Source organism: Fistularia commersonii, chromosome 33 (assembly GCF_037954325.1).
Source record: "Fistularia commersonii isolate RoL2024-O1a breed Wild chromosome 33, RoL_Fcom_v1.0, whole genome shotgun sequence".
Lineage (NCBI taxonomy): Eukaryota > Metazoa > Chordata > Actinopteri > Syngnathiformes > Fistulariidae > Fistularia > Fistularia commersonii.
The window spans coordinates 3,989,627-4,007,751 of NC_141316.1; the positions used below are offsets into that span (position 1 = coordinate 3,989,627).

The 18,125-nt window shown below is 38.8% G+C and overlaps 1 protein-coding gene across 1 annotated transcript in view; it reads right to left on the reverse strand.

Moving 5' to 3' along the window:
- The window catches only part of uts2r1 (urotensin 2 receptor 1), a 53,699-nt gene extending 35,912 nt beyond the window's left edge, over positions 1 to 17,787 (reverse strand). The window contains exons 1-3 of the mRNA XM_086140419.1: positions 17,620 to 17,787; positions 14,803 to 15,518; positions 9,388 to 9,772 (exon numbers count right to left, since the gene is read on the reverse strand). Coding sequence (XP_085996545.1) covers positions 9,389 to 9,772; positions 14,803 to 15,516 — 1,098 coding nt within the window. The 5' untranslated portion in view covers positions 15,517 to 15,518; positions 17,620 to 17,787 and the 3' untranslated portion in view covers position 9,388. The remainder of the gene's footprint in view (positions 1 to 9,387; positions 9,773 to 14,802; positions 15,519 to 17,619) is intronic.
- Between the last annotated feature and the right edge of the window lie 338 nt (positions 17,788 to 18,125).

The window sequence follows — 18,125 nt, forward strand, 5'->3', positions numbered from 1 at the left end:
ACTGTCTATTTATAGTTCGGGACCTGGGGGCTGCAATCAGGAGATTCAAAGCAAGTAACTTACCAAACAGCTATTAGTCTCTGTTGGGATTTTTAAGGCTTCTAAGAGGAAGATGACTGCCAATGTATATTTTTTTATTTGTTTTTAAGTCAAGCCTTGGATTGATACATCTTTTTTGGTACAAATGAACTGCAATCAATTTCTTCCCAAATATTCCCTTTGCTAAAAACATTGCACAACAAAGTTCATCAAGTCATGAGAATGGGAACTTTTATTGTCTACTGGCTGTGATAAAATGTGCCTTTAAAATTTTATTGGGACAACAAATAATCCAAATATGTTTTTGAATGTATCTGTTTTTACTTTAGATTCTTTGTGCTGGTGTGTTTATTTTATTTTTTTAAAATATGCAGTAACATTTATTTTGGCCGTGTGTCTAGGAGAACCGTAGATATCACGAGTAGCGACTGTAAGGGGTAACATGCTCCTGTCAATCAAATGTTTTTTTTTTTAAGAGCCGTATCACTCATTCTACAAGGCCAGCTTCCACCCCAATGTGGAACCCTGAACGTTTAAAAACTGATGGTTCTGCAGCTGCATTTACTACCGCTATCGGCTGCAACAATACTTCAGAATGACAGACACCTCTGCAGTAACAATCCTCCAAGTTGAGCTCCTACAGGGTGTCTTGAGGTCATGGATGGCGGCGGTTATAAACCTCTGTAATGAGTCTTTTGTTTTTCAGTGATGGCCAAAAGAATCCACGAGAAAAAGGGCAAAAGATTTATAGGTGTTCAATATGTTAGATGATGGTTCAGAAAAACAGAGAGAGAAGCTCCTTTTTTTGCTTTGTGACATCCCAACACACACACACACACACACACACACACACTGTTCTTAAATTGTGTGCAGATGCCATCCACTTTTGTCCATGGTCAGGGAATAAGTATTTACAAGCATGCGTTTAGCTGAAATTCAAGGTCTATAAACACACACAGCTGTCTTAGATAACTCACATCATAGACACACACACACACACACACAAACATACATGCAATGACACAGATATACTCGATGCTTTTGTACATTTATGACCATATTCCTTCTTGCTCAGGAGTCTCATTTATATATCGAATCACAGAAAGAAATCCCATCTAGCTTGTTGGCACCCCGAATCTATTTCTTGCCCCCTCATTCTTTTCACATCGTTCTCTGTCGAGACACGGGAACAGCGGCGCAAATCGAAGTCAGCCTTACCTGGCAACATTTTTTTGAGTCAATACGCGTATGGTCGTCTTGGCCTCTCCTCAACCATTAGCTTTGTTTGGCCCTGTGCTGCTTAGTCCAGCTCTACAACTGAAAATCCTCAGAAGAGCAGCCAGTAACCTTTTCTTAACTGCTGCAGGGCACGTAGGCATTTCATTACAATGACAGAAGCAGAATATTTGGAGCAAAATAAATTACTTGTAATAACTTTGGGTGCTGTTTACTGACGGACAGTTTTTTTTTTTTTCATGAAAAAGGCTCACCCGCAGGTCAGCTCCACCCCAGCATCTGTGTATCATACTGAGTCATGCTCACTGCGGTTGTTTTTTCTATCATTGTTATTAAGGTCTGGGTACACTGAGGTAAAAATACAGCTGACAGCATTTTGACTGATGCATTCACGCTGAGAACGGATTGTCAAACCAGGAACCCTTGTCTCTTAAGCTCTCAGACACCAGAAAATTTCAAACAAAACCGGTTTTCAAGAGTCAACCCGGAACAAACAGCACCTTTATCAAAGTTTTGTAACAGACATGTCATGATATTTGATTGACATTCCCAAACTGAAATATGCTAGAATACTTTTCCAAAGCACTTTTCCAAAGGACTCGCGATTTTCACAAAGCATGGAAAGTCGGCACGCAACCAACAAATCTCTCCCAGATCTTGCTCAATAAACTGCAGTGAACAAGATGGCAGTAAACAAGGCCCACCCCCGGGCATTTTGCTGTGTGAAGCACAGGCTTTTTCTGCAAAGCTTGATCCTGTTTGAAGTTGACCCATCCATCGTAATTCGTAAATTGTAATTTGTAAATGTAAACATCTATTTCTTTATGCGGGTTTCATCCTAAAGAGTAGCTTGGGGGCAACTGGGAAATACAAACAATAAACATAATTATGATGAAATTGTTGGCATAGTTTTATTTAAAAAAATCATATGAAACGCTTATTAAACATTTTAAAATAATCGCAAATGTATTCAAAGTAAAGCAATGGAGCAAACCATACTCAAAAATAATGAATAAATAAATACGTTTTGTTTTAATACATCAAATCACCAGTGTTTTGGGAGCCCGATAACACAGTGGACCATCAACATGAACCCTGCTAATGCCATTTACTTCATTTGCTAATCCTGCACTCAGGGTTGCCGCTGGGCTTTAGCCTATACGCGCTGTCATTGAGCGAGAGGTGTAGTTCATCGCAGAACGGTTGGCAGTCGATCACAGGACCCGACATAGTGACATTGTGGGAGAAGAGACTCCTGTTGGGATTGAACCGGGGACCTTGTTGCTGTGCTACCCCTGCAAAAATCAATCCAAGTCTCTAGTCCTTTCAAAAAGCCCTGGATTTTGAGTGGTGATGGTTATTGATTACACTTTCCAGACAATACAGCGCTTGGCTATTATAGCTTAAGCTTCCTATCACCTACGATAAGAGAGCGCAAATTCCCATTTCCACTTTTCAAAAGGAACAAAGTCGGTGCAATCGGTGACCGTATATATGACTTGGGAGTCAAAACCCCACTCGCTATTGTAAGACAAATATTGTGAGAAATGTGTAGATGACCTTCACAAAGGAGACCTCTGCTCGATCCCTTTGAGACTCCTAAAGCCAAACTGCTTCAAAAAATACCATCGGGAGCGTCATCTTTTCACAAAATCCCTGTGATATGGTATTTTGACACAGTTCACTGCCACAGCCTGCGGCAGATGGCTGAATATGAGGCCTGCTGTATCCGACTATAAGCACAAATTCAAAGCAATTATGATATGAGGGAGTTGGTGGAGGTCTTCTTTTTAACTTGAAAATAATTTATAGGAGAATATAAATGTGTAGCATCAGCGGCCAGCATCCGTTGGGCTCAAGCAGCATGTTTAAAGTTCATAATTCTAGCATCAAGTTGACAAATGACTTGATGTTATGAGGTTTAAGGTGCGGCTTTAGGTCACAGTGTGTGTGAGTGAGTATTAAAATTAATAGAGACACAGTTAAAAGACAGAAGATAGCCAGACATCCACGAATAAATAGACAGCAGGGAGAACAACAGCAACATCAGGGATAAGAATGGACAACTATGCTAATACTATGCTAAAAACCTGTGTGTGTGTGTGTGTGTGTGTGTGTGTGCGTATGTGTGAGCGTGCGCATGCATGCGTGTGTAATTTTCCCAATACCCCAAGTTATCCTAAATTTTGGTGTCATAATTGTTATTTTATATTATATTTTCTACTTATCAGGTAAATCAGTTAGTCAGAGCAGACACATAAGTAAATTGGATGTTTTTTTCTGATCAATTTCCTATGTGTTATCTATACGGACAGGCTGGTCATTCATAGATTTCACCACCACAGTTACAATTTAAATCCCATCCTCTAGCACAGTAATTTCTATTTATATATGAATGGATTATATGAACATTATGTAGTCTGAGCTGGCTCTGTTAACAATGTGAACATTATTCTAAGAGATGTAGATAACAGGGGCAGCAAGGTTTTTGTCAATTGGAAATGGAGTAACACCAGTCCTCTAAGTTTTTCTCATCCTTATTAATTTCCTGAAATATTATATGCTTATTTCACGGACATTGTAACTTCATGGAAATATCAACCCTTTCTTATGCACAAGGAAGTTTAAACTTGTAGCAAGACATTACACGGTCGCCATGATCATAAAACCAAAACCCGAGTTCTATGTTTGCAAGAGTCGCTGCTTAAAAGGCACACTTCCTGTAATTTCACAGTGTGCTTCCTGCTGCTGTAAACATGTGATGGTATCAGCACCAGGCAGCGGCCTACCGGGCAGCCGTCATGTGTTCGGCCTTGCAACTTTTCCCCAAGGAATCATCAATCACTTAAGTATTTATCTTTGAAATGTCAGCCACTCATATCAAAGACAGTTGTGTAGGAAACAATTTAGGAGTTTGAAATAATTCTGACATGGTAAAAGATTACAACCATTTCTTCACAAACCACTGAGTTTTCCAGCAGATCGTTTATTCTGAAATGTATTTTCCAAAAGGAGCTGTGGTTATATTGGTATTTTTTCCCGCTACTTTCTATAAGTGAGCCGAGCGCAAAGTGTGAAGTCATCCTGTGGCCGCTGTCTATCTGTTGATTGAAGAATTAATAATGAATTCAATGGAATTGGAAAACACTCTGCCTGGTTGTAGAAACTTTCATCTGCGCAACCACACATTTATCATTCATATGTAATTTTCTCTTTCCCGAAAAGTGAAAGAAACCGATTTGTTATACAACAGCTTTATGTTAAAAGTGAATATTCCTGTCTTTGCTCTCTCTGATCCTTCGCTATGGAATATAATTCCACCGTGTGACGACACAAAATCAATACAGGTGCTCAGCGTGATAGTAAGGCTCCCCTAAAGGTCCTCCAACCTCTAAACTAATGATGTATTTCTCAATGCTACACAAATTGCTTATTCGACATAATAATTGAAAGAACAGGTGCATTACATTCTTAATATGTCAAAAGAGAAATGTATTGTTTGTAACCCTGTCGTTTTTAGCAGAGGGCGTCTGAGATGGTGATTTTTCAGAATGAAAATGAGGGCGTCTATGCAGACGTTCACCTTTATGAGATCGTCATATCAAAGAGTGCCATTAAACCACACTGGAATGCCAGGTCAGCGTATTTCTCCCCATACTCATACAGAACGACAATGCATCATGTTTATGATCGCAGGTGTTGATTTAGAAAAAGGCAACTGTGAGTCTATCGGTAGAGTTACAGATCGGACGATTGGCAGTTCTACTTCGAGCTCAAACTGTCTGCATGCCAGATTGTCCTTTGGCAGGACAGTGAACTCCAAGTTGCTCCCGATGCCTGGTTAGCGTCTTGCACAGCAGCTCTGACACCATCAGAGTGTGCGTGCGTGCGTGCGTGCATGTGTGTGTGTGTGTGTATGAATTGGTGAATCAAGTATAAAGCTAGTTGTGAAAGTGCTTCACAAGTCGAGACCATGATGTCAGTCAAACAGCATAAAATGAAAACCATAAACTGAATCGTGATAATTAAAAATTACAGCAATGTGGCTAGAGTTTCCTATGAGGAAGGGGACGTGTCTCTGTAACAGTTCTTGAAATTTATGTATATTAATTTGAGTGTATTATTGCACCTTGGTGGAAATTCCACATACCAGTAGAACTTTAGAACACACACGATATTTCCCTATTTGAAGACTCCTGCAGCAAGAAAAATTCATGGGAGTGAGCTGCCCTTTGCACAGATATGGCGAAAATGCAATCATAAATCACTGAAGGGGCTCGGCGTCGAATCAGTTGCAATTGAGAAACACTAAATGTCATTTTCTGACCTATTCCGATTTCTTGTTTTGTTTGTATTGTGATCTGTAAAATGAGTTGGTCATTCTCCCTCATCATTTCAGAGACAAAGAAGAGGAAAAACTATCTTTTCAAAGAAAAAGGTTCTTCCAGGTTCTTCTCACTATTTACTGAAACAAATGCATCATAAGAACCTCCCGGTTAAAAAAAAAAAAACAATGGACTTGGAAATGCTTTACAATAAATAATATTTTCTGTCATAGCCCAACCCTTCTTACAAAGAAAACAGGAAAAAAAAAACTTAAATTGATATAATAAAAATACACTTCATATTTAGACAAAATATGATCAATAGCAATAAGAAAAAAAAAATCAAATACAAATTGTAATTATAACATGACGATGGACGGCATGTGGATACGTTTATTTAAAATTTTTGCAAATTATCATCAGTCACTATTCTTAAAAAGTGTCTTCATTTGGACCTTTCATGAAAATGTTGTGCGACCATGTGCGTTTGTGTCCCCAACCAAACTGTGTGGTGTTGCATGTCTGACCACAACAATGGTTATAAAAGACCTGAAAATGAGTCAGTCACTGCCAGTAATGAGGTAACTCGCTAGTGAATCTTTATTGTAAATATTCTGAACAATGTAATTTCACAAGGCATAAGAGAAATATTTCATCTTCATTAGAGCCACAAGTAGCAAGAACTCTGGGAAATACCTCTGCGAGTTGTTGGAAATAGCCAGGTGGCTCCTTTGTGCTTGACTTGTCACATCACACTTTGATGAGACCGCCTAAAGGCCCTCACACACCACACAAGTGACCATTAGTCGGTCAGCTGCAGCCAATGGGACTGTCAAAACAACTGGAAATACTAAAGCCTACTCTCTGTAGTTGTCAGTGATGGTAAATATAATCCTTGTCATAATCCGAGATGATCTGCTCAAATGAGCATCTAATCAGACTGAACTCACAGCGGCTCGAGGTTGCAAATGGCATATGGAACTAGTTGAAAAATGTGCCTTTAGTATATTTTTCAGGAAAGACACTTTTAAAATGTATCTATGTGATTGAAACATGTACAGTTGTTGGCTCTTTTAAAAGCTTGTCTCTAACTCCCTTTGATGATGAGGTCAAAGATGGCTATCGTATTCGTCCCTTGAAGGGCAGGAGAACTGACTTCTTGTTTGGTTTAATGGGGTTTAGTACAAAAAAGAAGGTAATAAATATTTTATACAAATGATCTTGTTTCACATATTCAAGAAAAGAAAAAAAAGTCACTTCATGTGCCCCTGTTGCTGCACTTGAATTCAATTAAAGCCATGCGTAATGAATGGTCGCGCACGTGGAGGTTCTCAGTCATTTATGTCATGTTGGATTATTGTCGAAATCTTCTTGTCAAAAAGAAGACTTCGACAAGAATAATCAGTGGTCCTTTTCTTTCAAATACACACAAACGCATTGGCTGAACCAATCTGCAACAACTTAGGCCTAATGAACAGATTTAATTGACATTGTTTATTGAATGATGTCAATGGAAAAATTAATATGTAAAATAATTGTGCTTAATGAGTAATCATAAGCATGCTTGTCAGAGCATGATAAGAGAAATGGAGGAGAAAAAGGCAGCACGATCAGTTCAAAAGATGCTCTTCAAAATTTTTTTAGACATACAGTATATTAAAAGCTCTCACTATGTACCGATAAAGGAAGCTATTTTTAATATTTTTTTAGACTGTAAATAAACACCTCTGCCCCGTACTGGTGCGGAGAGTTATATCCACTCATGCAATTCCAGAATACTACTTGGTATAAGTTTCTGCGTGTGTTAAGCCTGGTGCCGAAAAGCATTTTTTCTTTCTGCTGTGCTATGCTAAAAAAACATCTAGGAGATGAGGGTCTTTTCTTTTCGCATTCCTAATCATTCAAAATTAAAGATATCGAAGTCAATGTAATGATATAACATGGACTTGGATGCATCTGTACAATGTAAGATCAGGGCTGTAGCAGTTTAATTTGGAAGTTAATGTCTGTTTAATAATAGTGATTCTAAAGTCAGAGGACCATCAACATTTTATTACAAATCATCACAAGAGGAATATGATCATGATAGCCAGATTGAATGGATAATCCAAAACCGCAGGGAAAATCCTTCACTCTCCAGTATTATGTCACACAGCACCAGGAGGCCACGTAACCACAGTCAATGTGTGGAAATCCATACTGTGTGCCCAAAAAATATTCTGCAAGACGCATGGGTACTTTTACCATCTGTTTGCCAATGACGAAAAGTGTTCAGGGATCAAAACTTCGGCCAACATAAAATTTCATAAAATTTCCATTCCGATTCTGTTGCATGTCAGCCGCGGAGCCACCGAGGGTCCAGCTGACATCCCCGGTCTTTGGCGACGTGTGTGTTTTGGCCAAATGCTCTGTATTTGTGGCATTGCGTAGGTATAAATTTGACACCGCATTTTCTACCAATGTGAATTATGGCGGGCGTAACTCAGCACGTTGTAGTCCAAGGCAAAGAGTAATAATATATTGCTCTCTGCTACTCTCTCACAGTGGGTAACCTGGACACACACAGACTCACTAGTCAAAGGATAAAATCGACCAATATATTAGCTGACTGGAGAGTTTAGGCAGAACTTAAAGTATTATATTTTATTTGGGCTTTCCTGATGTGAAGTGAAAAAAGTGAAAGTATTTTAAAACATAAACCAGCACAGCTTTAATGAAAGATAAAGAACACTGTATTCAGCTGCCGTGACACAAAGCACTTATATTGCAATGATGTAGCCATTTAATGGTTTTTGTAAATGTATGTGTGTGTGTGTGTGTGTGTGTGTGTGTGTGTGTGTGTGAGTGGGTTCATGTTTATTCCAAACTTACTCCTCCTCTAAAAGAACCCAAGTTTTGCGTTTTATTCTCTGTGTCCCTTCATTACACATTAAATCAGTCCTCAGACTTTGATTGCAATGATTATTTGTGAGCAACATCTCAAACTTATGCAAAATATGAGACTGCCACATAGATGGACACGTGAATAAATACATTCCAAATATGTCTGTTTGACGCTGTTCTAGTAATGGAAAAATAGAGCCATTATTGAGATGCTGAACATAATGTTCCAGAAAGAAATGATCAAATATGAATGTGATGGTGGTTGTTTTTTGAAATATTGAAAGAATTGCTTCAATAAGAATATTCTGTGACTTTAAAAACAATCAATGTTGCATTACTTTGGCTTTGCTTTTACTTTTCAATCGAAGTTGCTTAAGCTTCAGTTTATATGTAAATATATCTGTACGTGTGTGTGTGTCTGTGTGTGTGTGTATATATATATATATATATATATATGTATGCATATATGTACACAGTCATATCAGCTGACGATGCCGGTTTTGATTTCTGTTCGGCAAATTCATTATGTGGGTCAAAATGAAAACATCTTAACATCTTGTGAAATTCCTAAGTTTTTGAAAATGTTTCATCTTTTAAAAAGATTTCAAAACACTTGCCAAGCATTTCACTTTGAAGGCAGCCTATCATCAAATGGCATCACTTTGTCTGCTTAACAATGAATGCCAGGATGCAAAAAAGAGGCCCAAAACAAGTGCATTCTGCAATCACAGGGTATCATACTACCAAAAACAAATTATCTGACAGCAAACATCAAAAAGCATTTCTATACCTAAGTGTCAAAAATGTATATATTTACGTTGTATAAAATTGTATGTTGAATCGGTCTTAGTTTGCTCCTCGACAAGACATTCACAGATCATTGAAAAAAAAAACACTCTCCTACCTCACAAACTGCTGCTGTGTGCACGCAGTGATGCTGTGTGCGTGAGCATGAAGCTATCAGTGCACTGCTGACTGCTGGAGGAGGGCGATCTGCGCGGTGAACGCTGAAAGCGATTCCTCCTGTTGAAGTAGTTACCGGCCGACCAGGACCGCTTGTGCTTCCTCAAGTACTCCTTGTAGTTCTTCGTGAGCAGCGTGTAGAGGAAGGGGTTGATGCAGCTATTGGAGTACGTAAGACACGTGGTCAGGTAGTTGATGTTGCGCTTGACATTAGGAGAGAGGGACAGGGACAGTGAAGGGAGAAACTGACCCAGCAGCTGCCAGATCCAGAAGGGCAAGAAACAAGCCCAGAAGAGGAGCACGATGGTAAAAATCAGGTAGAGTACCTTTGGGAACATAAAAGAAAAAGAACCGTTACTAGAAATCAGTGGATCTGTTAAATGGTCAGAAAAACAAGAGAATTAATCAACATTAAGAGACCTTAAAGGAGGCCAAATGTACGAGTCGAATTTGTTCTAACAGAGAAATAAGGTCTCTTTAGGACAATGATCTATAAATTCCACAAACCATAACCGACAAGTATTGAAAACCTAAACACATGAGGATGAGGATGAGCATGAGGATGAGGATGATGAAAGGGTTTCATGTGAATGAAATATGAAGGTTGGGTTGGACAATTGGGTAGAAACAAGCTCTGAGGTTGTTTTTGGTTTGTTTTTATCACAAATGTTGGTTTTCTCTTCTCATTTTTGACCAGGTTTTTTCAGGATTCTTTATTTCATTTTCAGTGAATGAGGGCCAGCATGGGTCAGGAGGAAGAATCTTGCGATTCAGGGTTCACTGCATGACTAGTGGATATGATTTACCATTGGCGCCAAAGGGTCCTGTTTGAGTGGGATTGCGGTGGCGTTGGGGGTGAGAAGCCTGAAAGTGGGCAGAGTGATGATGCAAAATTTTGGCTGGTCATTTGTTGGGTTGAACTGGAGAGCCTGAAGGTCTAGGATTCTGCTGGAACCCAATATTGCTGCTTGACCCCTATGATCTATCACAAAGTTCACCTCTTAACAAACAGCTGAGACATGAGGGTCCCCATTCCATCCAGCTCTCCGCCCATCCATCAATCAATCCACCCATCTTAATGTTTTGTATTTTCAATCTGAGTTACAGTTGAAGTTAGAGGTTTCAGATATTGTCTCTTGCTCTTGGATCCACTAAGCTAATAAATTAGCAATGATCTCACTGTATTTAAAACATCTCTGACAATGTCCTGAAAATCACATTAATGGTATATTATGATCCAAATGATGGTGTTCTGTGGTCATTGCTATCTAGATTGTGCTTGATGTGTACCAATCCCTCCTTCCTCTCCTTTTCCTTTCAACTTTCCCCCTCTGGGGTCGCCACAGCGAATCAACCTTTTCCATCCAACCCTAATCTCTGCATCCTCCTCTCACACACCAACTAACGTCATATCTTCTTACACCACGTCCATAATCCCCCCATGGTTTTGTAATGCTCGATTAAAAACAGTCCATCAGTTTGAATAAGTTATGAAACAATCTTTTCCAACAGTGACAGAATCATCTCCCAGATGACATTAGACAACCCAGACGCTGACCACATTCAGGCCAAGGGTTTTAAACCCTTCTACTTCACTTACTTTTACACACAGAGCATCAACGGGGCCTACAGATTCTCAACAGATTCTGTCTTCATTCTTATTCAAAGATAGGTAGATGTCAATAAATATCACCCTTCAAAAGTAATTGGAGGGCAGCTTTTGGCATTGCCGGCAATATTGAGTGAAACAAAAATATATACATAAAAAAAAATGGTGAAGTTCTGTGGTGATGTTAAATTGGGTGGGATTTGTCTTGGTGAATGAAAGCACAAGAGGGAAATGGAAAACAGAAAACCAGAAGCAGTGGAGAAAGGGATGTATGACTGAGGCCAAACAGCTGCACCTTCTTTTGTATTAATTTATTGCAGTATAATGAAAACTGACTCGCTGGTAAATCAATTTGTAAAAAGATACTATTATCACAGATGCAAAATAGAATATCTATTGCTGCCTCTTGCTGTTCCTTATGTGTAAGTTCTCACTTTTATTTGTAACTATTTATTTGTTCCGATTTGTTTAATGCAGTATTGAGCCACAGCGACTTGGCAATTACAATCTTCACTATTAGCTGCAATGTTGCAACAGTGAGATCACAGCAGAAGCTAAAGTAGGACAATAGCTTTAACATGTCTGAAGTTGCATTTCAGTGTTAAAATCAAAAATCAAAGTACAGTGCATTTTCCTCTGCATGTAGGTTCAATAGTAGCTCAAGGTCTACCTCTGAAACATGAGACAGGAATGATTTTCTGTTAAATGTTCTGAGCTCTGGTGTCATACAATATATTTCTATCTTATCGTGGCAACTAGACTTGCGTCTCCAGTTCTAACAGACCGTGGGAGTTTCTGGCATATAACTACTAGGGTTGGAGTCAGTCATTGGTCTGAGTTGAAAGGGTCCGTTGTTTTAAATGAGTGAAAAGTGGTGCAGCGATGGGGTTTGAATGGGGCTGTCATGTTAACGTCTGCGTCATTATGTGAACAAATCTAAGAGATCAGGGGAACCCACCTGAGATGAATTCTGAATAGATAATTATGAGGCTAATGTGTAGATTGTGCAAAAGAAAAGAGTTTGTAAGTTAATTTGGACTGAGGTTTGGGCGGAAGTCGCCAGGGGCTGGTGTGTGTTGTTGATCTCTACGGGTGAGTTGTAGAGTACAGGCGGATCTGCGGGTATGTGTTTGTGTTGCTCTGTCTTGGGACAGATCTTAGCACACTGTTGGATGTAGGTGAAAGGTTGCATCAAAAGTCCTCTCCTCTGTTCAGTGACAGTCTCTCCAGTCTGATAAAGATGGCTTCTTTGACTCCTCTCTTTAACCATCTGACTTCTCTATCCATGGAGGACATTACCGTTTTCAAAGGTGTACTAAAAGTGTAACCTCCAAAATCTCCAAACCTGTCACCTATCTCCTAAAACGACCTAAACACACATACTCACACCCTACAACTTGCCCCAAGGCTCAACCTTGCCCGAGCCTCTGACTGGGTGAGCGAACAGACTTATTTAAATGACTCCTCCGAATTCATAACTTTGTCCCTCAAACGACACACACAGAACCCGTTCAACCCAATCGCAGCGTAATTATTCTCTCATTAACACAACAAACGGTCTCAATTTAGATCACCACCCAACCCAGACTCCAGCGGTTACATACCAGATATCCCTCATAGTCAATTAGAGGTGCAGAAGCCTGTTATTATGTGATATATAATGTCAGAGTGGATGTAAAACAATTAAAAGCGGGTGAATGCTGTCGTTTCGGAGGTGTCAGAAGGAGGTTAGGAGTCTGTCAAAAAAACAAACAAAACAAAACTCAACTTTCATCACTGTCAACACAGTAGCAGGAGAATACATGGTTTGAGTGTCAATTGAGTCAGCCCCGCTATTTTAATCGGAAACAAGACAGGAAACCATTATCGTGATTGGATTGTAGTCTGTCAAAGAAAGTCATCTGTGTCATATTTGAAATCTGTTGCGAATAATATAGTGCTCTGTTGGTACAATTCTAAGTTTTAAACAGGGTTCAGTTCAAGTTCATGGCAAACATGTGGATTCATGTTGAAACAAATGGAATTCTACATGGTTGGTGTGTGCACGTGCAGAAAAGGGGAAACTCTGTAGCTTTCATAGGTGAATTCCGGCTACAAAATGATGAGACCTATCCGACAGAGCTGAGGTTGATTGTGAACTCAAGGATAGTTGTCAAAATGTTGTCATCTTCCACTGAACAAGCTGAAAGTCAGTCATTCTAAGCACCCAAAACAAAGCCAGGCTGACAATTTGTAATCTGCGCTTCTTAGTGCTAATGGAAAGATAACTCGAAACTTTGAAGAGTAATTGAACGCTGAGCTCATTTGTGGCGCTTTCATATTTGTTAAGTCTCCATGACACTCCAACCCTGCCTTTTACTGACATCTAATGCGATGTACTAATTAAATCAACTTGCAGGGTGAGTGCACAAAATTCCAATTGGTAAAATGTTATCTATTTCATTGTTGAGGTCAAACATTGAGCAAACTACACATTATGAAAAAAAAAGTTTGACTCTGACTAATGACCTCTTTTCTCAATGCCTGTCTTGTGAAATGTCATTATAAAGATGACTTGACCAACATGGTTCTTGAGTTCCAAGACAGAATATATACAGTAGAACAGGTGCAAAGTGTAGGAGTCTGTACACTTCCACTTTGCCAAATTCTTTGCTCATTCAGTTCATTGTATTCCGTATAAATATTCAATGCATCATATTATATCACACCTAATTGAGGCATTGTGTTTTCCTACCGGTCCTCAGCTGTTCTAGCGCCATATTTTTTCAGAGCATCAAGTGGGTTGCAGGTGGCGAACAAGGGAATGATGTACTTGTATATGATGTAATATTGCGTTATCATGTGAATGCAATGTTGTGAGACCACTGAAGGATGCAGTCTGGGGATTTGGCCATGGTTCATCCGGAGCTGCAAATAAATGTGGGTGTATTCATTTGTCGTTGGAGGAAAATAAGACCAGATCTCTTTTAAAATCTCATAATCTTAACTTTCTATGAGAGCATTTTGCCTTCAATCAATACTTTCTGACAAGTTTTGCTTGTACTACAATTTGGTCAAACTACATAGGTCTGCTAATTCACCTCTCTCCAAAGATGTAAAGCTCTCCAATCAATAGGTGGAATGGAGTTTGTGTAGTGAAGCATAGACAATGTGTCTGGGTTCTCCATTTCCAGGTGGGCTGCAGACTGAATTAGACCTGCTGGACAGGTTCTGGAGTTCCACTGGCTACCAAAGTAGGATGAGATTTTTTGGAGTCTAAATTGCTTTCCCCATGTCTGGCGACATCACCTTCCGACTGTCAGTAAATCGCTCTATTCATGTCATCAGAGACTAGATGATATTCGTGTTTCACTGAAAGATCTGTAACATAATTAAGTAATGTCCCACAACCATGTCCAGTTTATTTATCGGGTAAGAAAAAAAAAGCAGAGTAGACTGAATGATTGATCTGAACATCATCAGACATCAGTCTGCAGCGCTTTAAGCTGCAGCACTAGGTCAATTTTTCACTCACAGTAACACACAATGTAACTATACAGACCCTCTTATAATTGACAGAAAAACAACCCTCAGGGGAAAAGGTCATATAATATATAGATAAATAAATAAATAAATAAAAATATATATTATATAAATATATACTGGTGGCACTGGCAGACTGTGGCAGGGCAGATCTGGTTGAAACCGGAAAAAAAAAAAAAAAAAAAAAAAAAAAAAACATGGATTGTTTTAATGCAAGTCACTGACCTTTTGATTGGGAAGTCTTTTTGTCTGTTTGAAGGTCGCTGTTTGCGATATCCAGTAAGTCCGGGCAAGCTGGATGTAAAGATAGCCAATGATCAGTCCTGGGCCCACGATGCTTGTGCAAAAGAGGACTGAAATGTAAATCTTGTAAGAGAGCTGTGACAAAGTAGGTGCACAGATCAGCTTCTTCTTCACCATCATCAACTGAATGCTCAGGATCATCGGCAGAGTGAGGATGAGCGAAGCGGCCCAGACCAGCAGAGCGATGGCCTTTCGATAGCTTTTGGACCGCTTGACGGTGTCCAGCGGCTTCAGCACCGCAAAGTAACGTTCCGTGCTCATGACTGTCAGTGTGAAGCTACTGGCGTGCATGGTCAGGAAGTCCATGCTGATCAGAATCCGACACCCGATATCCCCGAAGTACCATCCTTGTAAGAAGTATGTGTACACCACGGAAGGGATGGTGAGCAGATACAGCAGGTCTGCTAAAGCTAAGTTGATGATGTAGATGTACATTGAGGCGGCGTTCCTCATGGAGTGGCACATGACCACGAGGGTGTAGATGTTTCCCAAGACGCCAACAAGACACATTATGGAGAGGATGGTACCGATGGTGACAGTGGCAGCTGCATCATCACTCAGGTCCAGAGGGGGTTTGGTAGCATTTGGGCCCATCTCCACCAGGGACACTGCAGGCTCCATAGATACCGTGGTCATATCTGGGCAAGCAAAAATAGAAATGGAAGATATCAGGCTCGAGGACTCATATAAAATCTCTTTTCAGGTTTTATCCCTTCGATAATGAGAGTCACTGACTGCAAAGTTCCGACAAAGTGCTTCGGACGGCCGGCATACTTGTAAAGACAAAACAACGAAGCATTAGCGATACTGGGGGAGAATAAAGTAACCCACACACCAATGAGTCCAATGTCAGCACCAAAAATAATTTGTGAAAATTCCCTCCGGCTCATTCCCACTGAAACTGGTATACAAAACACCGTAAGGCACTTGTTTGATTGTTTTCAGTGGTCTTGCCAAGGAGATATTGGGTATTCTTTTCAAAACTGTTTGTGCCATTGATTTTTGATGACTGGTTTCAAAATATGAGACGGTCTTGCAGCTTCTAAACCTTCAATTTAACGTAAATTGCTGTCGATGCTTGTTTGGCGTGATTAGTAACCACAATTTCATAAGATAATTTGATTAGCTTTTTGTTCAATCACCAGTACAATTTCTATCTTTCAATATAATCCACTGATTGTAATTTTGTTGGGGGTGACTTACTTCCGTATGTTGACATATTATGTACGGTGTAGGAAATAAATACAAAATAAAATAAGAGCAAAGTAGAGATAACATGAGTAGAAAATATCTAAACAAACAATACCCATAACATTCTGAAGAGGTGGGTAGACATACTAGAAAATAACAGAAAATCAACTAATTATTTTCAGAATATGAATGGAATCATATAATAATAATGGGATATTATTATAAAAACATAATTTTCTTGTTATAGTTGTTCATATTTTTAAGACTTTCAGAGCCAGTAAAAAAAAATTCAGTCAATGCATGACCAACAATTGATTTCAAAACTTTCTACTTGGGAGAACATCGAAAGTTACAGATGACGATGCAGAAAATACTTCAATTCACCTGAGTATTTGGTAAACTAAGAGAAATTGTTTTACAAAATCCCATAATGCAATAAATTGACATATTACTTTCAAAAATTGATTTTCACACTGCTTTCATCGCTTGGAAACTTCCTTCTTCCTTCCTCCTAACGTCTTTGTTTTCTAATTTCCTGCTAAATGACAGACATTTATCAAAAATCGACACTACTAAAATGATTGAGTAACATTAAGAAAAAGACATATCAGGAACAAAATTAAATATTGAAATTAAATAAATAGAATCATATGAAATTAAATCGAAATAAAGTACATTTGAACAAATCTTAAATTTACTCAAGTTCAAGTCAATGTCAACTTTATTTTCAATTCTGCCATATGTTTCACACATACAGAGGATTGAAAAAGTGTAAAAAAATAGCTTAAAAGAATCCAGTGAAAATGTACATTTACTTGATGACTCCCAAATTGTATAGATTTCTTTTCAAATTATACTTTGTTTCTTTTGATTATTGTCTTATGGGCAATATTAATAAATTAATAAATAGATATATGAAATCTGAAATTGCACTTAATAAATTATGATAGCTTAGTAAACCAAAAAATTGAACATATCGAATAACATGATTCTAATCATCATCATCTAATCCTTATTTAGTAACAAAATTGTGAGAAGTAACACAAAAATAATGAATGTTGTGATGATAATCACATTGACAAAATATCCATTGCAATTTGTGCTATATTGCAAAGAGATGTAAATGCTATGGGTGGGAAATATGTCAATCAATTGCTGTTGTAAATATATACAAAAAATACGATGTCAACAGATTGATAAAGAGGTATTTCTGAATATATATGATATATAAAATGTAAGTAATCTAGGAGTTTTTAGATGACAACTTTTAAGGGGGCATTAGAGGTTTTGAAACAAATTCGTTGACATTAATCCCTTGTCCTCAATCATTAATTTTCCGATTTTTATTTATTCATTTCTTTTTCAATTATTTTAAACTTTAATGCAGTTCCAGGTGCATGACAGACACGGACCAAATTTACTTCATCCCAATAACAATTTCTATCACGTCTGATGAACTAACGGTCAATGCTACGTACGTCTTATGCCCCATACTTACAAAATAAATCAATTTAAAAAAAAAAGCGATTAATAAATAAACAGTCTTACCGGCGGCTCCTCCTCGTACTCATCTGCGGGTTTCGACAGCCATGCTTTATCTCACTTTGCTCTCCAAAACTTCGCACTTACTGCAAATATTTCACACGCTATAAAAGTCCCCGACGGCAGGATCCACGGGGCTGTTTCGGAGAGGCGCGCCGGGCAGGTGGAAAATAAGAAAATGCAAATAATAATAATCACAACAATAATAAAAATAATAATAATAAGAAGAAACCTATATCCAGCAGCGGTGAGGCAGTCATCCAGTACTACAAAATCCCAGTTCAGTGGTGTAGTAGTACTTTAAGTGGTCCGGGGTGTGTGAATGGAAGTACATGGATAAAAGCCTTAAAAAGTTTTCTCCCGCGTCTCCCGCATCTCGAGAGGCTTCCAAACACCGCATGTCAGATATGACATTTGCGGTGAGGAAAGTGCATTTGGGAGGAATGGGAAGAAGAGAGGGAGTGAGAGAGAAGCTGTGAACCGATGATGAGGAGGAGTGACGATCGCGTTTA